The 26,807-nt window shown below is 38.7% G+C and overlaps 1 protein-coding gene across 1 annotated transcript in view; it reads right to left on the reverse strand.

Moving 5' to 3' along the window:
* Positions 1-26,807, reverse strand: part of ALMS1 (ALMS1 centrosome and basal body associated protein) — a 215,567-nt gene that overhangs the window by 121,661 nt on the left and 67,099 nt on the right. Inside the window, exons 11-12 of the mRNA XM_038561747.1 lie at positions 20,531-25,699; positions 18,964-19,097 (exon numbers count right to left, since the gene is read on the reverse strand). Of these exons, the coding sequence (XP_038417675.1) occupies positions 18,964-19,097; positions 20,531-25,699 (5,303 nt within the window). The remainder of the gene's footprint in view (positions 1-18,963; positions 19,098-20,530; positions 25,700-26,807) is intronic.

Consider the following 26,807-nt stretch of genomic DNA (forward strand, 5'->3'; position numbering starts at 1 on the left):
CTCCATAGTTTCTAAAGAGAAGTTAATCATTAATCTTATTGAAGATCCCTTATAAGTGATGATATACTTCTCTACTGCTGCTTAAAAGGTCTTGTCTTTGTTTTCCGACAATTTGACTATAATGAATCTTTGTGAAGGAAGTATTTCATTTGATCCTGCTTGGAGTTCACTAAACTTTTTAGATGTATAGATATAGGATTTCCATCAAATCTGGGGAGTTTTCAACAGCTTCTTCATCAAGTATTACCTCTGCCCCTTTCTCTTTTCTCTCTCCTCCTGGTATTTTCATTATTACATATGTTGGTATCCTTGATGATATCTCACAGCTTTATTAATTATTCTTCACTTCTTTTCTCTTTTTTGGCCTCAGACTTTATAATCTCGACTGATCTTCAAGTTTATGGATTCTTTGGTCTGCCTACTCAAATCTGCTACTGAAACCTTCAAGTGGCTTTCTATCCCCCTTTTTGATGTCTCTATTTGATGAAACATCTTTTTGGGTTTTCTTTAGTTCTTCATTCCTGGCTTTCTTTAGCTTCTTGAGCATATTCAAGATGGTTGATTTAAAATCTTTTTCTAATTAAGTATAATTCCTGGGCTTCCTCTAGCACAGTTTTTATTAATTACTTTTATCCCTGAGAATGCAACTTTAAGTACTTCATATATGGTTAAAAATAGACATGACTATTGTTGCTTGTTGTAGATTGTTGTTGCGTCTTGGGATATTCTTGTAAAAGGTTTGTATTCTTTTCTGTGTGCAGCACTGAAGTCTATGTGTTCTTAGCTTAATAATCAGCTACTGTTTTGAGTTTCCTTAACACTTGTAGTCGGTAAGGAAAGGGAAAAGGAGAAAGGTAAAAAAGGAAGGAAAGGAGGGAGGAGAAAAAAACCTCTACTAGTTTTTTCTGATTTTTTCCAAGTTAGGGTACTTCTTCAATACTTAGCCAGGTTATTTACAATACTGCTTCACACTGCACTTCTCACTTGTGCAACAGAAAGCCTGAAAGGTTAGCCAAAAGCGCAAGTTCAGAGTCTTCTCAGGCCTTTCTGAGCATGAGTCCAGCCCTGAGCATACACATCGTCTTCTCAACTTCCCAACATAAGAAAGAGCCTTTGAAAGTCCTTTTACCCCTAAGTTGTCCCCTTTCTCAACTGCTTTCTTCCCAAGCTTTTCAGTGTTCTATTTATCCTGATTATCCCTAGGCCTAGGCTACTATAGCTGATACTTGGGCCACTAAATGTCTTCAATAAACACTGGCTGGGAAGCTGCCTCAGCCCTGGGAAAGCTCTTAGGTCCTTCTGGGAGCTGCTAGATAGGTTAAAACACTCTGCAGTAATTTGTTAAGAAAAAGGTTTGTACTTGTCCTTTATAAATACTAACCTACACCAGGAGTGTGGTCTGTCACCTTCAAAGCTACCATCTACCATAAACTGCCAGTAGGCGGGCAGTTGAAAATGTCACAGCACTCTCCTGGTGAAGTGAAATACCTCTTTTACTTCAGTAATCATTCCTGGTTTACTTCTGAAGTTTTGACTACATTCCAGAGTTTTGCAAAAGTGATTCTGCCAGATTTTGGTAGCCTATTAGACTTTTTTACGTGGGAATGGAGCCCTAAAGTTCCTCAGTCCGCCATTTTTGCTAACATCACTCACAAATGTTTTATATGCATAAAAATGTATTTGACCATTGATTATACTGAGTGCTAATTTCAAATACATATTTGTTGTCATATTGAGGCATTGTTCTTCTTTATTCTAATTTAAGTAAGTATTTTAAATTGGGAACAGATTTTCGTTTTTAATTTTTATTCCCAAGTACCCATTTGGAGCCTTACTAAAATAGCTGTGGTTTTCCTACTAATGTAAAAAATATATTTATAAGTTACCTAAAACTGCTTTGCTAAATCAAGTCTTATTTGCTCATAATGTTATTTTAAAAAATGATAATACTACATTAATATTTATTTTAAACATTTTGCATCTATATTTCTCACACAAGATTTTCAAAAAATATATACATTTTTTATTGTGGTAAGAAGTTAATATGAGATCTGCCCTCCTGACAAAAGTACATCCCCCTTTTAAGTGTACAATAGAGTACTGTTAACTATAGGTACCATGTTGTGAACTAGATCTCTAGAACTTGCTCATTTTGCATAACTGAAATGATATACCAGTTGAACAGCAATTCTCCATTCCTCCACCCCACAGCCCTGGCAATTACCATTCCACTCTTTCTATTGGTTCAACTATTTTAGAAATCTTATGTAAGTCCTTCTGTGACTAGTTTATTTCACTTAACATGATGTCCTCCACATTCAACCATATTGTTGCACATGGCAAGATTTCTTTCTTAAGACTGAAAAATATCCCATTGTATGTATATACCATATTTCCTTTATCCACTCATCCATCAATAAACATAGAGGTTGTTTCCTTAACTATTGTGACTAATGCTACAATGAATATAAGAGTGTAGACACCTCTTCAAGATCCTGATTTCAACTCTTTGGATATATACACAGACACAGGTTTGCTCAATCATATAATAATTCTACTTTTAAATTTCTGAGGAACCTCCATTCTGTTTTCTATAGTGGCTGCACCATTTTACATCCTCTCCAACAAAGTACAAGTATTCCAATTTCTTCACATCCTCCAAAAAAATAAAGATTGTTATCTTTAGATTTTTTTTATAATAGCCAACTTGATGTATAAGGTAATATTTCATTGTGGTTCTCATCTGCATTTCCCTGATGATTAGTGATGTTGAACAAGTTTTCATGTACTTGTGGACAGCTGTCTATCTTCTTTGGTGAATTGTCTATTCAAGGCCTTTGTCCATTTTTTAAAAATCAGGTTGTTTAGTTTTGCTATTATAGAGTAGGAGTTCCTTAGGTATTTTGGTTATTAACCCCCTCATCAGATATGAGGTTTGTAAATATTTTCACCCATTCCATAGTTTGCCTTTTCACCCTATTGGGGTATTTTGCTGTGCAGAAGCTTTTAATTTGATATAGTCACAGTCATCTCTTTCTGTTTTTGTTGTCTATGCTGTAACTACAGATGTTATGTATAAATGTCATGGTAGCTACAAAGAAATAACCTATAGAAGATAACGGGAAAAAAAAAAAAAAAGAAATAAAGCAACTGAAGCCCATCCCTGTAAAAAATTTACAAATCACAAAGGATGACACCCAGAGAAGAAAAAAGGGACAAAAGAACTATAAGACAGAAAACAATTAACAAAATGACAAGACTAAGTCCTTCTCTATTAATAATTACTTAAAATTACTTAACTAGATTAAACTCCCCAATCAAAAGACACCGGATGGCTGAATGGATAAAAAAGTAGATCCAAGTACATGCTGTCTACGACAGATTTACTGTAATTTTTTTTTTTTTTAGATTTACTTTAATTTTAAGAACACATCTAGGCTGAAAGTGAAAGGATACAGAAAGATACTCTATGCAAATGGTAACCAAAAGAGCACAAAAGTGGCAAAACTGATATCAGACAAAATAGAGTTTAAGTAAAAAATTGTAAAAATTGTCATAAGAGAGGGCAGCCCCGGTGGCCCAGTGGTTTAGCGCCACCTTCATTCAGCCCAGGCTGTGATCCTGGAGACTTGGGATTGAGTCCCACGTCAGGCTCTCTGCACAGAGCTTGCTTCTCCCTCTGCCTGTCTCTCTCTCTCTGTCATGAATAAATAAATAAAATCTTTAAAATAAAAAAAAAAATGGTCATAAGAGACAAAGAAGGTCATTAAATAATGCTAGCTAATGAGTCAATACATCCAGAAGAAATAAAAATTATGTATATATATATCCAACATCAGAGCACCCAAATATATAAAGCAAAATATAAGAACCGAAGGGAGAAACACACAGCAATAAAAATAGTAACAAATTTTAATACTCTACTTTCATTAATGGATAGTATATCCAGACAGAAAATTCAGTAAACAGTGGACCTGAACAATATTACAGACCAAATGGTCATAACAGACATACATAAATAACTAGACCCTGGGCAGCCCAGGGGCTCAGCGGTTTAGCGCCACCTTCAGCTTAGGGTGTGGTCCTGGAGACCCAGGATCGAGTCCCACGTCAGGCTCCCTGCATGGAACGGAGCCTACTTATCCCTCTGCCTGTGTCTGTGCCTCTCTCTCTCTGTTGTCTCTCATGAATAAATAAAATCTTTAAAAAAAAAAAAAAACTGTCAGTGCTATAAAAAGTCAGACTTTCGTGCTGAGACTGACCAGAAGGCCCTAGTCTGAGGTGGTAAGTTTCCCATTAGTCTCTAAATAGACTCCACTGGGTGTCAGGTCTGGATGTGATTCACTATGATCATATGCAAATTTCTAGCATTGAGCCAAGGTGAGCTAACCAGGAAGGAAGGGTTCTGCCTCTTTTCCCCAAACAGGGACTGGAGGTATAGGCTATCAGGTTCTAGGAGCCTGTGTCAGTGATTAGAGTATTGAGCTTAGAGGGCCAGCCCTAACTCATAATAGAAGCATCTAGCTAATATGTCTTATTTAGTATCAATCACTGAGAAATCCCAGCCACAGGGAACTTACACCTTTACCCATTGCCTATGAGTTATCTTAACAGCCCAGCCATTATATATAATCTTTGCCTGCAAGACACGAATGCCCTTTCAGAGTCCCCTTACATTGTCTGGCACTATATTGATGACAATCCAATCCTAGATTCCTCAGAGGATATGGTGCACAAGGCCCTAACACAGCTGGTAACCTACCTACAACAGTGGTTGGGCTATTGCACCACATAAAATTCAAGGTCCAGCTACAACTGTTAAATTTCTTGACATTAATTGGTCCTCTGAAGGCCAAGAATTCCACTTGCTTGATTAAACATCAATTGTTGACTATTCAGCCCCCTACCATACTATGGCAAGCCTAACATTTCTTAGCTCTCTTCACATTTTAGGGGTACACATACTACACTTATTCCATACTTAGCACCATTTATGCAGTTACACACAAATTCTCTACATTTTAACAGAGAGAAGCCTTACACAAAAGTCAACTCATCAAGCCCTACCCATGGTTTCCTCTGCCTCTTCCCTCCAGGTTGAAGCACTGGCCACCGTGTACTATGCATCCTGGAGTCTATAGACTAAATACTTTTCCTAATTGCCTCTTGGCTTCTAGACCAGATGGCTGCCCTTCATAGCTGTCTGTTACAACCCTTAGAACATAAATTCTGGCTGCTTATTGGGTTTTGTTACAGAGGCAACTCAACAGGAACAATCTCTGTTCTCCTGTGTACCCACATTTCTATTACACCATGCATAAGGGATGGCACCCAATAATGGCTCAGCATGACCACAATGCGCTTTGATAAAATGGACATGGTAGCTTCTAGAATGGGCTAACCTGACACGGCAGATCTTTCCACATTACTGGAGGATGTGGCTTCCTGGATCCTCAACCCATTGTCAATGGACCTCGAGGAACTGTTGACAGTGCTCATACTGCCTAAACCTCTGGTGACCTGGGAAGAGCTGACAGAATGAGAAAGGGATTCTGTATTCTTCATGGGTGGCAGTGCCATCACTCATGCAGTGGAGCCTATTGGGAGAGTGGTAATTTATCACCCTGACAGTGCCATGCTTATCAAAGATGTCAAGTGAAGGTTGGCTAGTTTGCTGAGCTTGTGGGAGTACAAATGGCTGTACAGAGTGCAGCTGCCCAGACAGGCCTCTTGTTCATATTTTCACTGACTAATGGGCAGTTGCTACCAGGCCATCAGTTTGGTCAGACCAACGGCAACAGGGTGATTTTCACATTTAAGAATATCCCATTTGGGATGCCCCAAATTTGGAGAGGCAATGCCCTGGCACCAGTCACAAATAAGGTTACCCAGGTTTCAGCACAAACTCTACCATACTAGAGTCTAACTCCAAGGCAGATACACTTGACCAGTTACAGACCTCTACATTATTCAACACCACAAAGGTCTATTTAAAGTTCTTGCTCCTGAAGTTACAAGGCAACAAATGGACTTCTTTGCTACTAGGGGCACTTTAAAACATTTTAAACTCTAGGACATATGGACACCACTCTTCTCATACCAACTAGGCTTATCTGGCCATGCTGCTTATGGTTGTTATCATGAGGTAATCTGATGCTTTTACTTACAGAACAATACTATTTACATTTTCCCAACATTACAGATTTAAAATGTCAATCATCTTATCTTCCAGTATTGCCTTGTGACCTGAGGACAGAGGTTATCTCCCCTGGTCACTGTCTAGTCCTGGCCCATTAGAAGAACACAGACTATGTGTTCTATTCTGCTGCTAGGCCACACTTACCCATTTGATAATGTAAATTCCTATTGAAATTCCAATGTATAGTGATTTCAGTGGATAGATCATTTCTCCTAACCATACCTCCCCCACAGGAAGTGGAAGTAATTGTGCCTGGACCCACTCAAAAGTAGGGAAGAGGCATTCTGGGTGGTTGACAACAGCAATACTGGATGACATCGTGGTGATATGATCATAACACTTGCCCCTACTCCACTTTGGAGAAGGCCACCAATGAGCTGCTATTACACAATGGCCCCATAATAAATCTTCTCATGAGGCAATCAGAAGGACAAAAATATAAAATGTAGATGTTTCATACTATTGGCCTTACTCTCTGCCTTTTGTGCCATGTGGGTCACAAGGCTTCTCCTTGACCCCAGAGACACAACACTAGAAAGTTGCTAGAAGTGAACAGCACTTGCTCGCAACTGTACCCAGGATGATAAGAAGGTGAGCTAAAGTTGGCCCTAGAGTGGCTGCATCTGAAATGCCACTAAGGTGTGGAAACTAGCTAGGAGATTCAAGTCTACTATCTTAAATGGAACCAATGGCACAAATGCTTAAAGGCCACCAGCTGTAACACTGCCCTAATTTCAACCCTAACTGGGATGATAGGCTTATGCATTTCAGACCCATCTCTAGTAATACAGGGCCAAATATTAAACTGTTAGAAGCATATATATAACTAAATTTTCTTTATACCAAGGCTACACATGTGCCTCCAACCTTTACTGTTTATGAACAGAGACCTCCTATGCCTCTGAGGAGAGCCCTACCCAGTCATTTGTGAGGTACATTTCCCCAAGAACCTCCCAAGTTTACTAAGAATTGTGATACCAATAGATGCTTACAATGATGCAAGCAAATCTTAATCAAGGTATCTCAAATCAATTTGACCCTGTTAGACTCTGGGGCCCCTCTGTACTTCTCCTGGGTGGTTACCTGGAAGAACTACCCTCCTCTGGGATGGCTCTCTCTATTGCAATAACACTGGAGATGACAACCCCAGCATATGATGGCAAGGGACAAAACTTCATCCCAAATGCTACCTCTACAACCTTCCACAATTGTAGAGATGACAACTGAAAATATGTGTTCACCTCAAGGCCCCCCTTTGCTTACTACAATACTTGCTGCCTGAGTGTGAGGCAATTCTATGACTGCCATGCTGGTTTCCATTGCACTTTTGAGCTTTGAAAGGCCAAGGTATCTGTCAAGTCTCATACACTTATGGAGGTTCCTTTAAACACTTTACTTAGTTGCTTTCCTTACCACACTCATTAAATTGGTCCACACTATGCTGCTTACTAGGGCCTAGTAAATTTAATTTTGGCTGGAAGAACCCCTCTCTGGCTGTGGATGCTACCACCAGAGCACCTCCCCTGAAACACTCTCACAGGACCACAGCTGTAGAGTCATCTCCCTGTACCACCCTAAGGAAACCCTTTCCCACTGCCACCACTCAGGTTTCCACAATCCTCCCACTCAATCCCTCCAAAAATGACTATTTCTATCCCATGGGCAGAAACCAGGGCTCATTTTTTGAGCCACTATAATTGCTAGGCACGTTACTGAACTCAACAAAGGCTTTTTCCCTAGTAGCCTAGATGGCTAATTTATTGACCTTTGCTCTCATTAGACCAACAAAAGGCACGCCACACATCTCTGCAGTTTGCCTGACCCCTTTCTATGGTGCTCAACTGGTCCCACGCAGGACACTTTGCAGTACAGTACAAGGCACCTGGCAGGAGATTCCACGCGCTCTTTGTAATTCCCTATGTCTGCATAGGCACCAACACCACAAGAATGAATATAACATATGCGTCACACCAAGAGCACAAACCCCCGAGTCTTGGGCGTTGCAGCCTAGTCACCCAGTAGTAACTCCCAATTTACCCTGGCTTCCACAATAAAACTCAGAGTGTTCACTCTGAGTTTAGTGCCCTGGGACCATCACACATCCATGGCTCTCCATATGTGCACTTCTTCCCTCAAACACATTTGCCTCCTTGTTGGTCCCCGGGGAGTTCTGTCTGTTCCTATCATGGTACTTTAGTCCCCCTAGGACAACCCTCACAACCTAATAACAGGATCCCCAATTCATCTCTTTGTTCTCTCACATCAAAAGCATTCAAAATTCATCTTCATTATGTCAAAAATTGGTCTGCTACTATCCCTCATGGGAACATACCACATAAGCATACAACAACAAATTATTAAGGCAAACACTAACCTGTCAGCCACATTGGCAAGTATACAGGGCTGCTACTCCAAAGCCTAGACTTAATACAACATGATGCTTTAGTGCAACATGTTTGGGATAAGCATTTAGCTTTAGATTCCTTACTGGGCGAGGAAGGAGGTATATATACACTGTAAAGTACATCACCTGCTGTATATACAAATAATTCTGAACAAATTTAGACAAATTTATAAAAGATGGCTTAATAGGTACAAGTATTTCATAATTTTACCCAAGTTTTTAATCAAATACTTACCTTAACCTTATCCATGGCTTTGATTTATTTTCTTGGCTGGACCCCGACAAATGGAGGGATGGTTACAGACAGGATTTTAAACTACCATTTGTCTAATTATACTATCAACTGGCATTTTTGCTTTGCTCAAATGTTTCATGAGTTAGGTGACCAAAACCCTGCCAGTGGCTTTTAACATCTCTGCCATCTAGACAGTGCCCATGGTTTTCCCTAAAGATTAATGCTTAGGCATCACAGGTTCAATTGTGATGAGGAAAAAGCTATCTTGAGTTGCTGCCTAGGCATTTTACAGTATGATAACCCTGCTCACACCCAGAGTCTGGACAGTTAGATAAGGACCTGAGTTTAGGATTCTCCACCATAAGTCTGCACTTTGTTATTACCTTCAAGCATCTTTTAAAACAACTACTTAGAGTTAAGCCTATGAAAAGTTAGTGATCTCTGCCTCAACCACCTTAATAGGTGTTTGCTACCCTGTTCTCTATCTCCTGCTTGCTCATGACCTTGGACAGAGGACTGCCTTGCCCCTTGCCCCAACCCAGACCCACCCACTCACCACCACTGCTTCTGGGATCTATAAGTAATAAATATTGTGACCTAACTTGCTTTGTGTGATGTACTGAAACTGCATCTTCAATCAAAATGACCCTGGGGTTTTCACTTTCCAGAGTGGGAAAAAGCTACAGGGTAAAACTGCCTTATCTACAGAGGAACAATGAATTACACCCTTCTCCTCAGAAACTATGCAAATAAAAAGAGAACAGAATGAAATTTTTAAGGTATTGAGGGGAAAAAAAGGACAAACTTGGAATTCTATACCCTACGAAATTATCTTTGTAACAGAAGGAGAAATGAAGGCTTTCCCAAACAAAAATCAAGGGAATTTGTTGCCAGTAAGACCTGCCATGCGTCAGATGTTAACAGAAGTATTTTACAGAAAAGAAAAATGTGGTCAGAAACTCAGATCTACACAAAGGTAAGAAGGAATAAGTGACAGTTAAAAGAAAAAAAACACACAAAACACTTTTTTCTTATTCTTAATCTAACAGATTGTTCAAACTATTGCTTGTGTATGCGTGGGTTTATGTGTATGAATGACAGCAATGATACAAGAGATGGAAGGAAGAAATCAGGATTACAGTTGACCCTTGAACAACAGAGGTTTGAACAGCATGGATCCACTTATACGTGATTTTTTGGATAAATACAGTACTGTAAATGTATTTTCCCTTCCTTATGGTGGTAACATTTCTTTTCTCCAGAGGAGTTTTTTAAATAAAAATATAGTATATAATACACATAATGTACAAAATGTGTTAACTGACTATATTATCATTAAGGCTTCTGACCACCAGTAGGCTATTAGTAACCTTGAGGGAATCAAAAGTTATATGCAGAATTTCAACTGTGTGGGGAGCTGGTTCCCCTCACTGCTGTACTGTTCAAGGATATTAGAAGGTACTCACGTTACCTGAAGTGGTATAGTGTTATTTGAAAATAAATTTGGATTAGTTCTAAATGTTCTACAAATTCTAGGGCAACCATTAAAAAATAGTTTTAAAAAAATTTTTTTTAAAGTCTAACTGATATGCTAAGAAATGAGAGCAAATATAATGATATAAAATACTTAATTAAAACACAAAAGGCAAGGGCACCTGGGAGGCTCAGATGGTTGAGCATCTGCCTTCAGCTTGGGTCATAATCTCCAGGTCCTGGGATCTAGCCCCACGCTGGGCAGCCTGCTCAGCAGGGAGTCTGCTTCTCCCTCTCCCTCTACTTCTCCCCCTGTTTGTGCTCTGTCTCTAACAAATGTGTAAATAAAAAAAACTCAAAAAAGAAAACAGTAAATAATCCACAAAAGGCAGAAAAAGACTCGGTGACAAAAACTGGAATAAAGAACAAGAGCAACAAATAAAAAACAGTAGTGAATATAGTAGATATTACTCCCAAATATATCAATAATCACTTTGAAAATCAATGATCTAAACACACTAATTAAAAGACAAAGACTGTCAAGACTGTGAGAGTGAATCAAAAAGCAAGATCTAGCTAGATATTGTCTACAAGTAAGACACTTTATTTAAATTTTTGAGAAAGGAAAGGAAAGATGGGGAGAGGGTCAGAAGGGAGACAGGGAGAGAGGATCTTAAACAGGCTCCACACCCACATGAGGCTCAATCTCACAACTCTGATATCATGATCTGAACTGATATTAAGAGTCAGACACCTAGCTGACTTAGCCACCCAGGCACCCCAAGAAAGCCACTTTAAATGTAAAGACACAGGGATCCCTGGGTGGCGCAGCGGTTTGGCGCCTGCCTTTGGCCCAGGGCACAATCCTGGAGACCCGGGATCGAATCCCACGTCGGGCTGCCGGTGCATGGAGCCTGCTTCTCCCTCTGCCTGTGTCTCTGCCTCTCTCTCTCTCTCTCTCTGTGACTATCATAAATAAAAAAAAATAATAATAATAAAAGATCTAAATCTAAAAAAAAAAAAAAAAAAAAAAAAAAAAAAAAAAAAAAATAAATGTAAAGACACAGATTAAATGTAAATGGATGGAGAAAAATATACCATTATAAAATTAATCAAAGTAGGAATACTGTATTAATTTCAAACAGAACAGACTTCAAAGCAAAGAAAGTTATCAGGGATAAAGAAGGACATGATAAGACATAACAATTCATAATGAATATATGCCTAATAACAGTATTAAACTACATGAGGCAAAAACTGACATAACTAAAAGGAGAAATAGATTGATCCATTATTATAGGTGGAGATGTCAATATCCTCTATCAGAAATAAACAGATACATCAGGCAGTAAATTAGTAAGGACACAGTTTAACAACACCATAAATCAACTGGATATAATAGATGTCTATAGGCTACTTCAACCAAAAACAACAAAATACTCAATTCTTAGGCTCACATGGAACACTCACCAAGACAGGTCACATTTCTTAATCATCAAACATACCTTAACAAATTTAAAAGAATAAAAATCACATAATGTCTGCTCTTAGACCACAATGGAATTAAATCAGAAATCAAAGCAAGAACGGTAACAGGGAAATCCCTAAATATGTGGAGATTAAACAACATACTTCTAAATAAAGCATGAATCAAAGAATAAATCTCAAGAAAAGTTTTAAAACATATTAACCTAAAATGAAAACATAATTTTTTTTTAAGATTTTATTTACTTATTCATAAGAGACATAGAGAGAGAGGCAGAGACATAGGCAGAGGGAGAAACAGGTTCCTTGCGGGCAGCCCAATGCAGGACTCGATACCAGGACCCGGGATCACGCCCTGAGCTGAAGGCAGCCATTCAACCACTGAGCCACCCAGGCATCCCATGAAAACACAACTTGCAAAAACTTGTGGAATGCAGGGAAAACATGGCATAAAATAAAATTTTTAGCATTAAATGTATATATTAGAAAAGAAGAAATATCTAAAATCAGTAACCCAAGTTTCTATATTAGGTAACTAGAAAAAGAATAGCAAGTTAAGTCCAAAACAAACTGAAAAAGAGTAAGATTTAACACAGAAATCAATTAAATTGTAAACAGAAAAATCAACTGAAAAATGAACAAAAAAAGACCAATAAAAATCATCAAGCCTCTTCCTAGAAAGAAAAAAAGAGAAGATACGAATTACTAGTATCAAAAAGGAAACAGGTGACATCACTACAAATCCTATGGACATTAAACGGATAATAAAGAAATACTATGAACAACTATATTCCCACAAATCTGATAACCTAGATGGAATGGACCAATTTCTTGAAAGATACAATGTGCCAAAACACACAAAAAGAAAAAGACATTCTGAATAGACATATATTTATTAAAGAAACTGGATAGTACTCTTTCAAAAGAGAAAATCCTAGGCCCAGCTGGGTTCAGTGGTGAATTCTACCAAACATTTCAAGAAAAAATTACACTAACTCCTTATAATCTCTTTCAGAGACAGAAGCAGAAGAAACACTTCCTAATTCATTCTGAGGCCAGCATTACCCTAATACCACAACCAGACAAAGATATTACAAGAAAAAAAAAAAAAAAAAAAAACCCAGACCAGCATCTCTCATGAATATAGATGCAAAAATCCTCAATAAAATATTATCATATCAAATACAACAAAGTATAAAAACAATTATATATCATGACCAAGTGGATTTGTCATTCAAAAATCAATTAATATGATCACAGCAAGGATGCCTGGGTGGCTCAGTGATTAAGCATCTGCCTTTGGCTCAGGGCTTGTTCCTGGAGACCCAGCATCAAGTCCCACAACAGGCTCCCTGCCAGGAGTCTGCTCCTCCCTCCGCCTATGTCTCTGTCTCTCTCTCTCTGTGTCTCTAATGATTAAATAAATAAAATCTTTCTTTAAAAAAACATGATCGGGCAGCCCCGGTAGCGCAGTGGTTTAGCGCCACATGCAGCCCAGGGTGTGATCCTGGAGACCCAGATCGAGTCCCACGTCGGGCTCCCTGCATGGAGCCTGCTTCTCCCTCTCCCTGTGTCTCTGCCTCTCTCTATCTCTCTCTGTGTGTCTCAAATAAATAAATAAAATTTAAAAAAATAAAAAATAAAAAAAAATAAAAATAAAAAAACATGATCACATCAACAAGCTAAAAAAAAGAAAAATGACCATTATATCAATAGATGCAGAAAAAGAATATGACAAAATCCAACACCTATTCATCAGTAAACTAGGAATAGAAGGAAACTTCCTCAACGTAATAAAGAATATTGGCAGAAAACCTTCAGCTAACTTCATACTTCATGGTAAGAAACTAGAAGCTTCCCACAAAGACCAGAACAAGTTAATGATATCCCATCTCAACACTTTCAACATCAAAATGGAATTCCTAGTTAATGCCATAAAACACGTAAAGGAAATAAAAGGTATACAGATTGGGAAGGAAGAAATAAAACTGTCTTTATTTCTTGATGACATGATCATCCATGTAGAAAATCTGTAAGAATCAACAAAGTCCTGGAACTAATAATCAATGATTGCAAATGGCAGGTTACAGGTTAATATACAAAAGTCAATTGTTTTCCTATATACCAACAATGAACAAGTGGAGATTGAAATAAAAAATACAATACCATTTACATTAGCAGCCCAAAAAATGAAATGCTTACATATAAACCTAGCAAAATATCTATAAGCTCTCTATGAAGAAAACTGTAAAATCCTGATGAAAGAAGTCAAAGAATTAAATACATGGAGAGATATTCCATGTTTATGGATAAAAAGACTCAATATTGTCAAGACCTACCAAGCTGACATTGTTCCCCTTAACTTGATCTATAGATTCATCATAATCCCAGCAAGTTATTTTATAGATATTGATATACTATTTCTAAAGTTTATCTGGAAAAACAAGAGATTCAAAATACCCAAGGCTATACTAAAGAAGAAGGACAAAGTTAGAGGACTGACACTATCCAACATCAAGACTGAAAATAAAGCTACAGTAATTAAGACAGTGTCGTACTGGTCAAAGAATAGACAAATATATCAAAGAACAGAACAAAGCCCAGAAACAGATCATATAAATACAGTCAACTGATCTTTGACAAGAGGACAAAGGCAAAGACAGTCCTTTCTACAAATGGTGTTGGAACCGAGTATCCACATGCAAAAAAAATGAATCTAGACACCAATTAAAAACTTCTCACAAAAATTAACTCAAACTGGAGCATAGACCTAAAGGTAAAACACAAAACCTAGAACATAACAAAGAAGAAAACCTTGATGACCACGGATACAGTGATGACTTTTTAGATACAACATCAAAGGTACAATCCTTGAAAGAATAATTAATAAACTGAATTCACTGTAATTAAAACTTTTGTCCTATGAAAAACCATGTCAAGAATGAAAAGACAAGCCACAGACTGGAAGAGAATATTTGCAAAAGACACATCTGATAAAGGACTATTATCTAAAATATACAAAGAATTCTAAAGAATAAATAAGAAATCAACCCAATTTAAAAATGGGCCAAAGATATTAAGACAATTCACCAAAGAAAACACACAGTTGGAAAATAAGCAAATGAAAGGATGTTTTACATCAAATGTCATCAGGGAAATGCAAATTAAAACAAAACTTCTGGGCACCCGGGTGGCTCAGTCAGTTGTGTGTCCTACTCAGCAAGAGTCTCTTTGTCCCTCTCCCTTTCCTTTTATCCCTCCCCCTGCTCATGCATTCTCTTTCTCAAATGAATAAAATCTATAAATAAAAAATAATTAATAAAACAAGACTCTACTCCACACCTATGACAATGGCCAAAATCCAGAATACTGACAATACCAAATGCTGACAAAGATGTGGAGCAACGAGAACTCTTATTCACTGTTGGGAGAAATAAAAAAATGGTACAGCCACTTTCTGAGACAATTTTGGTGGTTTCTTTTTTTTTCTCCCTATGTAAATGTGTGTGTCTGTGATTTTTTTTTTTAATTGAAGTAGAACTCACACACAAAGTTATAAACAGCTTGATGGTTTCTTAAAAAATTAAACATACTCTTACCATATAATCTAACATTTGCTCTCCCTGATAACCAAAAAAAACTGAAAAGTCTGATTTCCACACAAAAAAAAATTGCGTAAGGAAATAGCTTTATTCATAATTGCCAAAACTTGGAAGCAACCAAGATGTTCCTTAGTAGGTGAAATAAACTGTGTGGCACATCAAGACAATGGAATATTATTCAGTGTTAAAAAGAAATGAGCTACCAAGTCACGGAAATCCATGGATAAAACTTAAACACATATTAACAATCCAGAGAAGCCAATGTGAAAAGGCTAAATACTGTTTTAGTCCAACTACACAACATGTGTAGAGACAGCAGAAAGATCAGTGGTTCCAGTGGAAATGAGAAGGTGGCAGAACTGAACAGATCAGAGTACAGAGGAACATTAGGGTGGTGAAAATATTCTATATGATACAGCAATGGATACATGTGATTACATTATTTGTCCAAATCCATAAAATATATAACTCCTGGGGTGATCCCTAATGTAAACTATGGACTTTGGGTTATTATGATATGTCAATGCAGGTTCATCAATTTTAACAGATGTACTACTCTGGTGGGGGATGTTGATAATGGTAATGGAAGTGCATGTTTTGGGGGAGGAGGTCTATGGGAAATCTCTGTATCTTCCTCTCAATTTTGCTGTGAATTTTAAAAAACTCTAAAAAATAGTCTCTTTTTAAAAAGTTGGTACAATGTTAAAATAAACACTGGAATTCCTTCTGCCATGATTCAACAATTGAACGTTCTCCCTATCAGTTTTATGTCTCTCTACAAACATTGGTATATGACACTTCAATTATAAATAGTTCACCACTGCCATCTCCTAAGAACAGGGACACTCACCTGTCATATAACCACACTACCAATATTATACCTAGGAAATACTCTATAAAATCACGTAACAGGTCAGCTACTTTTCTCGGAAGATAAATCTGTGAGAGACAAGGATATTCTATCTTGATATCTAATCTATTTAAGATTTATTGACATTTTCCTAGAAAATCAGCCAATTCATGAAAATTTTACACCTAATAAAAAAGAGGTATACGTTATATACTCTTATGATTTCAAAATTTCTCAATGGTATGCTTAGCATACTTGTTTTCATTTAGAACACTGAATTATTTTCTTGTAATCTAGAGACTGCCTATTGACTTGGAATTTTTCCAAGATTCAACTCCAAGTGTTAATGTTCAATTCTATTATTTTCCTGTTTTCTAGTATATTAATTGATACATTTGAGTTTATAATTTCTTTCTTACTACTTTCTTAGTTTAGATTGTTTTATTTTTACTCTTAAGTTTGTTTTATGGGGGCAGCCCCAGTGTTGCAGTGGTTTGGCGCCGCCTACAGCCCAGGGTGTGATCCTGGAAACCCGGGATTGAGTCCCACATCGGGCTCCCTGCATGGAGCCTGCTTCTCCCTCTGCCTGTCTCTGCCTCTCTCTCTCTCTCTCTCTCTCTATGAATAAATAAATAAAATCTTTTAAAAAAAAGTTTGTTTTATGGTTTTCTTTATAAATATAAGAGATATCGGTTCATATACCACAATAATATAGATTACTGACTTCAAACTTTTCCTGAATTCAGAAGTTACTGAACAAAAAAGGGAAAATGAGAAGATAGAATCCTGGTAAGCATATCAATCTGTACACACAAAGTGGATTTTGTTATCATAGGTTGGGAGGAATCAAAATGATCTGAGTAGTTTTATGCCAACAAGCAATGTTAGAGGAGCCTACAAAAAAATGCCTACAATGTTGTTAGGAGCCTACAAAATGTAATTTGTTGTCCTCTGCACTTCTGTGGGCCAAAGGGGAGTAAGGTAAATAATCTTATGGTTTGGAGTTGTACCTGAACATAAAAATCAGTTCCCTGACATAGAAAACAAATAGTAAAATGACAGAAGTGGGTCTCACCTATCAGTAATTACTTTAAATATAAATGGACCAAACTCAAACAAAACATCAGAGATTGACAGAATGGCTAAAAAACCATTATCCAACTATACACTTATCTCTAAGAGATTCACTTTAAGGAAATTCTGACATAAGGTACAACATAGAGGAACCTTTAAGTTCATCATGCTAAATGACATGTCATTTACATCAAATGTCATAATACTGTATGATTCCACCTATATGAGGAATTAATTAAAATCACAAAGACAGAAAGAATGGCGGTTGCCAGGGGCTAGGGAAAGGGTGGAAGGAAGAGAAATTATTTAATAAGTACAAAGTTTCAGTCTTGCAAGATGAAAGAATTTCTGGAAATGGGATGGTGGTGATGGTCTCAAACATACACATAAATTAATTCATACTTTTAAAAAACTTTTCCAAAAAAGATAAACCAATATTTATGCTGTATCACTGACAAAAATTTTTCTGAAAAACTGTGAATTAGGCCATAAAGTCTATGCATTATTAAATTTTATAGTGTTAAGAGGAATGATAATAGCTGAAAATTGAGAACCAAATATCACACATTCCACTAAGCACTATCTCATATAACACATACCAAAACCTTGTAAGATAGAGTATTACTGTACCCTATTACTATTCATAAAACAGACCAAATGCCCTATCCACAAGAGAATGGACAAACCATGATATATTCTTACACTAGAATATTTTCAACACTAAAATGAATAAACCAAAACTACATACATCTACACAGAAAAATCTCAAAAACCCAAGTGTCTGTAAAAAATGCAATTCTCAGAATATATACCATGTTGATTCCATCTATTAAAGAATTCCAAACTATACTGAACAACAAGAGAAAATTAATACATGTCAGAACAAGAAGTCAAAAAAATATGTCTGGCAAGAGGACACACAGGACTTCTATGGTACCTGGGAACATCCCATTTATCAAGCTAGTTGGCCAATATGCAGGAAGTATTTTTATTTTCCTTATTCTTTATGTATGTTTCATATACATTCTTTACTATCCATGAAATAGGTCACAAATGAAGGAAAGTAAGTACTATTAAAATCATTTAAACACAAGCTATCGGGATCCCTGGGTGGCGCAGCGGTTTAACGCCTGCCTTTGGCCCAGGGCGCGATCCTGGAGACCCGGGATCGAGTCCCACGTCGGGCTCCTGGTGCATGGAGCCTGCTTCTCCCTCTGCCTGTGTCTCTGCCTCTCTCTCTCTCTCTCTCTGTGACTATCATAAATAAATAAAATTTTTTAAAAATAAATACAAAAATAAACACAAGCTATCAAAACTTTGTGCTCTTAAGTGGATAATCTGAAAAAGGCTGGACTTCATCTGCACCTCAAGTTATCACCATGAAGAGAAAATACTAATACAAAGCAAATCTATTCTTATTTTCCTAAGGAGATAAATTCTTTTCAATAGATGAGTTTGAAATTTATTAAAACCTATTGAATCTAGCCCTTAAACATTAACTTTTAAGAAATTAGACTCTTAACACTCTATCCAAAGACTAACAATGACTCAGCTGGTATCAACAATGCCCAAGTAAGAGATACAAACTCCAGTGACTTTTCTTCCACATTTCTTCTCTTCATTTCTAGCTTTCTTTCATACCTTGGACAAGTCAGTTGTTCTCTCATGACTGAACAACTTTGCTTTGATCTCTTCTACTTTTCTCCTGTCATCTTCATTTAATTCTGAAATGGAGTACCCACACTCATGAGCCAGATTAAATTTCAGATTCCAGGCTGAAAAGAAAACATAAAACACTTAAGATAATGCAATGTAAAAATAATTTTCAGTGATTATAAGAGCACATAAAACCATCAGTATATCCAGCTAAATGCCTACCACAACACTTAGCAAATAGTATGTGCTCTCAATTATATAACTATTATAAGTTCTTAAGAGCAATCACTTCACTGAAACATGTGATTTTTAAAAGCAGGTTTTACAGATATTTCTCCAAGAAGACCACTTTAACTATGATTTTCAATTATTTTTATCTTCCTTCCAATCAGGATGGTCCCTTTTCCTCCCCTATTAGTGTCTACTACAGTTGCTGTCACTTCCATGGGAGCTGATACTTAACCATAATCAATAAAACTTGGAATTTTCTGGAATCAGAATATGCAAGTAATAAAAGGAATGGCATAGGTAGTTAATCTCAAGGAAAAACTTATTAACAAATCAGGTAGGCCTGAACTGTTTATAAGTTGCTCTCTAAAATATATTCCCCATTTTACCCTAAATCTTTTTTTCTTTTTTAATGGTATTCTAGTATTAGAGATTAGTGGGATTAGTAAATGTCCTCTTTCAAAGCTCTAACTCAAGATTACTTGTTTTTTCTAATGAAATATGCTCTAAGAATTTTATTAGAAAACGGGACACAGGGCAGCCTGGGTGGCTCAGCAGTTTAGCGCCGCCTTCGGCCCATGGTGTGATTCTGGAGACCCGGAATCGAGTCCTGTGTTGGGCTTCTTGCATGGGGCCTGCTTCTCCATCTGCCTGTGCCTCTGCCTCTCTCTCTCTGTGTGTCTCTCATGAATAAATAAATAAATAATAAAAAATATTTTTTAAAAAAGGGAAAAAATTTTTAAAAATTAAAAACTATATATAGTTTTATGACATAGTGTGATTTAGAGCAGAGCAAATTATTTTCATTTTTTTTTCTGCCTCCAAAATAGAGCACTAGGACACCTGAGTGGCTCAATGGTTGAGTATCTGCTTTTGGCTCAGGGTGTGATCCTGGGGTTCTAGGCTGGAGTCCTGCATCAGGCTACTTACTCACAGAGAGCCTGCTTCTCCCTCTGCCTATGTCTCTGCCTCTCTCTGTGTGTCTCTCATGAATAAATAAAATCTTAAAAAAAGAAAAAAAGAATACTATAATAGGAGGATTAAGGAAACACGAGAAACTTTAGGAATCTGGAAAACCAAGCTATCTCCTTATTCTCCCTCAGGCTTCAGAATCTACCTAAAGACCTAAACTCAGATTAGTACTATTAATACTGTGACTTAGTTATATTATTGGTTAAATGGACTTATTCTGGATTATGGTCGAAAATGTAATCATTCTAATAGTCCTACAAGAAAATAAATTTAGACTCCACTTAACTTTAAACAGATTATTAAACTATAATGTTTATAAGCTTGACCTTTATAACAAAATATCAGCTCCTACCTCGTGCTCGTACTCGACATTCCTCTTCCTCTGCATTTCTGAGTATTTGTTTAGCATGATTCAATGAGGATTCACATTTCAGAAGGTTTCTGACATGTGCAGCCAGTGAATCTACACTGCTACCACCACCATCATCACTCTCTGACACACCCTCTTCTCTACTATCTGTTAGGCTTGTCTTGGGTGAAGAATATGGGAAGAAGTTTAGAAGAACATCAGAAACTGACTCCAGTGAATTACTGTCCCATGAGCAGGAACTGGCATCACTACTTGAATCACTTTTAATGATAGTCATCATAGGTATAACAATTTTATTCCCAATGGTTCCACTATACCCTTCAGGTTCAGATCTCATTACAGATTTGGCAGCTCTATATTGCCGACAGGTTTCGTCTACGGTCACTCTGGCTTTGCTTTCTGCTTCCTGTAGAGGACTTCTAACTGTAGTTGAACTAATAAACTCCCAATTCTCAATGCCTCTCTGGCATTTTAGATTTGTCTGTGTGCTAATATCCTTCTGTATGCACTTGTTGCTTGGGCTTTCCTCTATAAATGGCTGTCTCTGAGGCAAATCACCATTATACTCATCAGCTGTGAGAGGTTCTTTGAAGCAAACCACCTTCTTAGATTGTATAAATGAAATATCACTAACATCTCTGAAGGGGACAAGGGGAGCAGGAAAATTGCATCGTTTCAGTGCTATATTTTCTGCCTCCATTAAAAGGGTCCGAATCTCTTTAAGAGTTTTGGAACCACTGCTTCTATCTTGAATTTCCTCAGACCTAACATCTTCAAAACTTGAAGATTCTGGCTTACTTATTATTACTCTACCATCAGCCTGAGAATTTAAAGGCATACTGTTTGAGGTAACACTGGAGTTAGAAGAATCTAAATTATCTATTAGCATTTGAACATGGTCTGAAACTAGCTTCTGCTTCTCACTATATGAATAAGTACCAGGGGTAACTGTGGATAACCCAGTAATCTGATCAGCTTGCCCAACACCACTCGAGAACATCAGAGCATCCTGTGTTAGGTGTCTATCTGGAAAATCCTGTTGACAGAAAATATCTGGTTGTTCTCTGTGTGAAAAGGAACTCGGAGCAGTTGGTAACAGACTTTTCTGGTCGGCTGGTAGAGGAATTGTTGAAACCTTCAGTGCACCTTTCCCTAGATGTTTGTCTGGCAATTCCTGTGGGTAGAAATTATTAGATTTCTCTCTGTGGGAATAGGAACTAGAAAGAGATATTGGTATCCCAGAATTCACATCAATTGGTTCAGAGACAGCTGAAATCTTCAAAATATTCTCACTTTGATGTTTATCAGACAGCTGATGTTGTAAGAAAATACCGGGCTTTACTTTCTGAGAATAGGAATTATGAAGAACTGTCAGTAATGGAGTCTTCTGGTTATCTGATCCAATCACAGTTGAAATTTTGGGCTTTTCTCTTTTTGAGTAGAAACTAAGGGGAGCTGTTAGTAATTCAGTCTCCTGGTCATCTGGTAAAATCACAGGTGAAATCTTCAGTTTCTCTTCATGTGAGTAAGAGCTAGAAGGTCCTATTGGTATCTCAGTCTTCTGGTCAGCAGGTCCAGGAAGAGCAAAAACTTTTAAAGCTGCTTCAGTAACATCTGGCAGCTCCTCCTGGTAAAAAATACTGTCCTTCTCTCTATATGAGTAGGAACTAGAGGGAATTATATGTATCCCAGTCTTCTGGTCACCTGGTCCAGAAACAGCTGAAATTTTCAGAGTTTCTTCAGTAATATCTGGAGACTCCAGGTAAGAAAAGATGGGATTCTTTCTATGTGAATAGGAAGTAGAGGGTCCAAATCGTATCCCAGACTGCTGGTCAGCTGACCCAGGAGCCCCTAAAACTTTTAAAGCACCTTCGTTAGGAGCTGGCAACTCCTGCTGATAAGAAATGACAGGCTTCTCTCTATGTGAATAAGTAGTAGAGGTTACTGCTGTTATTCCAGTCCTCTGGTCACCTAGTCCAGGAATCCTGAAAACATTTAAAGACTCTTGAGTAAGATCTGGCAACTGTTGATGATAAATGATTGGCTTCTCTCTCTCTGAGTAAGAAGCAGAAGTAATTGTTGGTTTTCTGGTCTTCTGATCATCTGACCCAGAAACAGCTGAAACTTTCAGAGCTGCTATAGCCAACTGATTGTCTGAGAAGGGCTGTTGGTACAAAATACTGGGCCTCTCTCTATGAGAGTAAGAAACAGAAGATACTGTTGGTATCCCAGTCTCCTGGTCAGCTGGTCCAGAAGAAGCTGAAACATTCAGAGCCTCATCAGTGAGATGTCTATCTGATAAGGCCTGCTGGTAGAAAATAATGGGCTTCCCTCCAAGAGAGTAGGAACTTGAAAGTACCGTGGGTATCCCAGTCTTCTGATCACCTATTCCAGAAAAAGCTGAAACTTTCAGAGCCTCTTCAGTTAGATGACTGCCTGGGAACTCCTGTGCGTAAAAAATATTAGACTTCTCTCTGTGTGAGTAGGAACTAGAAGGTTCTGATAGTAACCCAGTTTTCTGATCACCTGGTCCAAGAATAGCTGAAACTTTCAGAGCCTTCTGAGGTAGATGACTGTCTGTCAAGCCCTGTGGGTAGAAAATAATGGGCTTCTCTCTAGGTGAATAGGAACTAGAAGGTTCTGATGGCAACCCAGTCTTCTGGTCAGCTAGTCCAGGAGTAGCTGAAACTTTCAGAGCCACCTGAGGTACCTGGCCATCTATCAAGCCCTGTGAGTAGAAAATAATGGGCTTCTCTCTAGGTGAGTAGGAACTAGAAGATTCTGATGGTAACCCAGTCTTCTGATCAGCTGGTCCAGGAATAGCTGAAATGTTCAGAGGCTCCTGAAGTAGCTGACTATCTGTCAAGTCCTGTGGGTAGAAAATACTGGGCTTGTAGGAACTAGAAGGTTCTGATGGTAACCCAGTTTTCTGATCACCTGGTCCAGGAATAGCTGAAACTTTCAGAGCCTCCTGAGGTAGCTGACTGTCTGTCAAGCCCTGTGGGTAGAAAATAATGGGCTTCTCTCTAGGTGAATAGGAACTAGAAGGTTCCGATGGCAACCCAGTCTTCTGGTCAGCTAGTCCAGGAGTAGCTGAAACTTTCAGAGCCACCTGAGGTACCTGGCCATCTATCAAGCCCTGTGAGTAGAAAATAATGGGCTTCTCTCTAGGTGAGTAGGAACTAGAAGATTCTGATGGTAACCCAGTCTTCTGATCAGCTGGTCCAGGAATAGCTGAAATGTTCAGAGGCTCCTGAGGTAGCTGACTGTCTGTCAAGTCCTGTGGGTAGAAAATACTGGGCTTCTCTCTAGGTGAGTAGGAAGTAGAAGGTTCCGATGGTAACTCAGTCTTCTGGTCAGCTGGTTCAGGAATGGCTGAAACGTTCAGAGCCTCCTGAGGTAACTGACTATCTGTCAAGCCCTGTGGGTAGAAAATAATGGGCTTCTCTCTAAATGAGTAGGAACTAGAAGGTTCTGATGGTAACCTAGTCTTCTGGTCAGCTGGTCCAGGAATAGCTGAAAGTTTCAGAGCTGCCTGAGGTAGCTGACTGTCTGTCAAGCCTTGTGGGTAGAAAATAATGGGCTTCTCTCTAGGTGAGTAGGAACTGGAATCTTCTAATGGTAACCCAGTTTTTTGGTCAGCTGGTCCAGGAATGGCTGAAACTTTCAGAGCCGCCTGAGGTACCTGACTATTTGTCAAGTCCTGTGGGTAGAAAATGATGGGCTTCTCTCTAAGTGAGTAGGAACTAGAAGGTTCTGATGGTAACCCAGTCTTCTGGTCAGCTGGTCCAGGAATGGCTGAAACGTTCAGAGCCTCCTGAGGTAGCTGACTATCTGTCAAGCCCTGTGGGTAGAAAATAATGGGTTTCTCTCTATTTGAGTAGGAAGTAGAGGATACTGTTGGTATTCCAGTCTTCCAGTCAGCTGATCCAGATATGGCTGAAACTTTCAGAGCCTCTTTAGTGAGATAAACGTCTGTCAAGCCCTGTGGGTAGAAAATAATGGGTTTCTCTCCAGGTGAGTAGGAAGAAGAGGGAACTACTGGTGTGCCAGTCTGTTGGTCAGTTGGTTCAGAAACAGCTGTAACTTTTAGAGCTTCCTCAGGAAGAGGACTGTCTGGTAAGCCCTGTGGGTAAAAAATAAAGGGCTTTTCTACATGGGAGTAAGTAGAGGTTACTGTTGGTATCTCAGGCTTTTGGTCAGTAGGACCCGGAACAGGTGAAACTTTCTGAGCCGGTTCAATTAGAGAACTGCCTAGAAACTCCTGTTGGTAGAAAATACTGTGCTTCTCTCTACGTGAGGAGAAATTAGAAGCTTCTGATAGTGACCCACTCTTTTTTTCAGCTGGTCCAGGAACAGCTGGAACTTTAGGAGCCTGTTCAGCTAGAGGACTATCTGGCAACTCCTGTTGGTTGGATATACTGGACTTCTCTCTATGTGAATAAGAAGTAGAGGTTAACGTTGGTATTCCAGTCTTCTGCTCAGCAGATCCAGGAGCAGAATATTTCAAGGCCTGTTCAGTTAGATCACTTTCTGGCAATGTCTGTTGACAGAAAATATGGGGTCTCTCTCCCTGTAAGTAAGAAGTAGATGATGCCAAAGGTATCCTAGTCTTCTGATCAGCTGGTCTAGGAACAGCTGCAACTTTCTGAGCCTGTTCAATTAAATGACTATCTAGCAAGGCCTGTTGGTAACAGATACAGTGCTTCTCTCCAAGTGAGTAGGAACTTGAAGATAATGTAGGTAGTCCAATGTTTTGATCAGCTGGTCCAGGAGCAACTGAAGCTTTCAGAACCTGTGCAGTTAGATCACCGTCTGACAACTGTTGTTGAGAGAAAATAACATGCTTCTCTCTTTGTGAAAGGGAAGCAGAGGGTACTATTATTTTCTCAGTCCTCTGGTCAGTAGGTACAGGAACAGTTGAAATTTTCAGAGACTCTTCTGTTAGATGACTGTCTGGCAAAGTCTCAGGGTGCAAAATATGATGCTTCTCTCCAGGTGAGTAGGAACCTGGAAGGACTGTAGGTCTGCCAGTCTTCTGGTCAACAGGACCAGGAACAGCTGAAACTCTTAGAGCCTCTTCTGTTCGAGGACTCTCTGGCAAGGTCTGAGGGTAGAAAATATTATGCTTCTCTCTAGGTGAGTAGGAACCTGGATGGCCTGTAGGTCTGTCAGTCTTCTGGTCAGGAGGACCAGGAACTGTCAAAACTCTAACAGCCTCTTCAGTTAGATGATTATCTGGCAAAATCTCAGGGTGGAAAATGCTATGCTTCTCTCCAAGTGAGTAGGAACCTGGAAGGCCTGTAGGTATGCCAGTCTTCTGGTCAACAGGACCAGGAACAGCTGAAACTCTTACAGCCTCTTCTGTTAGATGACTGTCTGGCAAAGTCTCAGGTTGGACAATATTACACTTCTCTCCAAGTGAGTAGGAACCTGGAAGGCCTGTAGGTACGTCAGCCTTCTGGTCGTCAGGACCAGGAACAGCCAAAACTCTAACAGCCTCTTCAGTCAGAAGACTGTCCAGCAAAATCTCAGGGTGGACAATATTACTCTTCTCTTCAAGCGAGTAAGAACCTGGAAAGCCTGTAGGTATGTCAGTCTTCTGGTCAACAGGACCAGGAAAAGCAGAAACTCTTATAGCCCTCTTCTGTTAGAGGATTGTCTGCCAAATTCTTAGTGTGGAAAATATGATGCTTCTCTCCAAGTGAGTAGGAACCTGGAAGGACAGTAGGTATGCCAGTCTTCTGGTCAGCAAGACCAGGAACAGCCAAAACTTTTAGAGCCTCTTCAGTTAGATGACTGTCTGGCAAATTCTCAGGGTGGAAAATATTACACTTCTCTCCAAGTGAGTAGGAACCTGGAAGGACTGTAGGTATACCAGTCTTCTGGTCAGCAGGACTAGGAACAGCCCGAAACTCTTACAGCCTCTTCAGTTAAATGACTGTCTGGCAAATTCTCAGAGTGGAAAATATGATGCTTCTCTCCAAGTGAGTAGGAACCTGGAAGGCCTATAGGTATGCCAGTCTTCTGGTCAGCAGGACCAGGACCAGCCAACACTTTTAGAGCCTCTTCAGTTAGAGGACTCTCTGGCAAATTCTCAGGGTGGAAAATATTACGCTTCTCTCCAAGTGAGTAGGAACCTGCAAGGCCTGTAGGTATGCCAGTCTTCTGGTCAACAGGACCAGGAACAGCCAAAACTCTTTGAGTCCCTTCAGTTAAATGATTGTCTGGCAAAGTCTCAGAGTGGACAATATTACAC

This window comes from Canis lupus, chromosome 17 (genome assembly GCF_011100685.1).
Source record: "Canis lupus familiaris isolate Mischka breed German Shepherd chromosome 17, alternate assembly UU_Cfam_GSD_1.0, whole genome shotgun sequence".
Classification (NCBI taxonomy): Eukaryota; Metazoa; Chordata; class Mammalia; order Carnivora; family Canidae; genus Canis; species Canis lupus.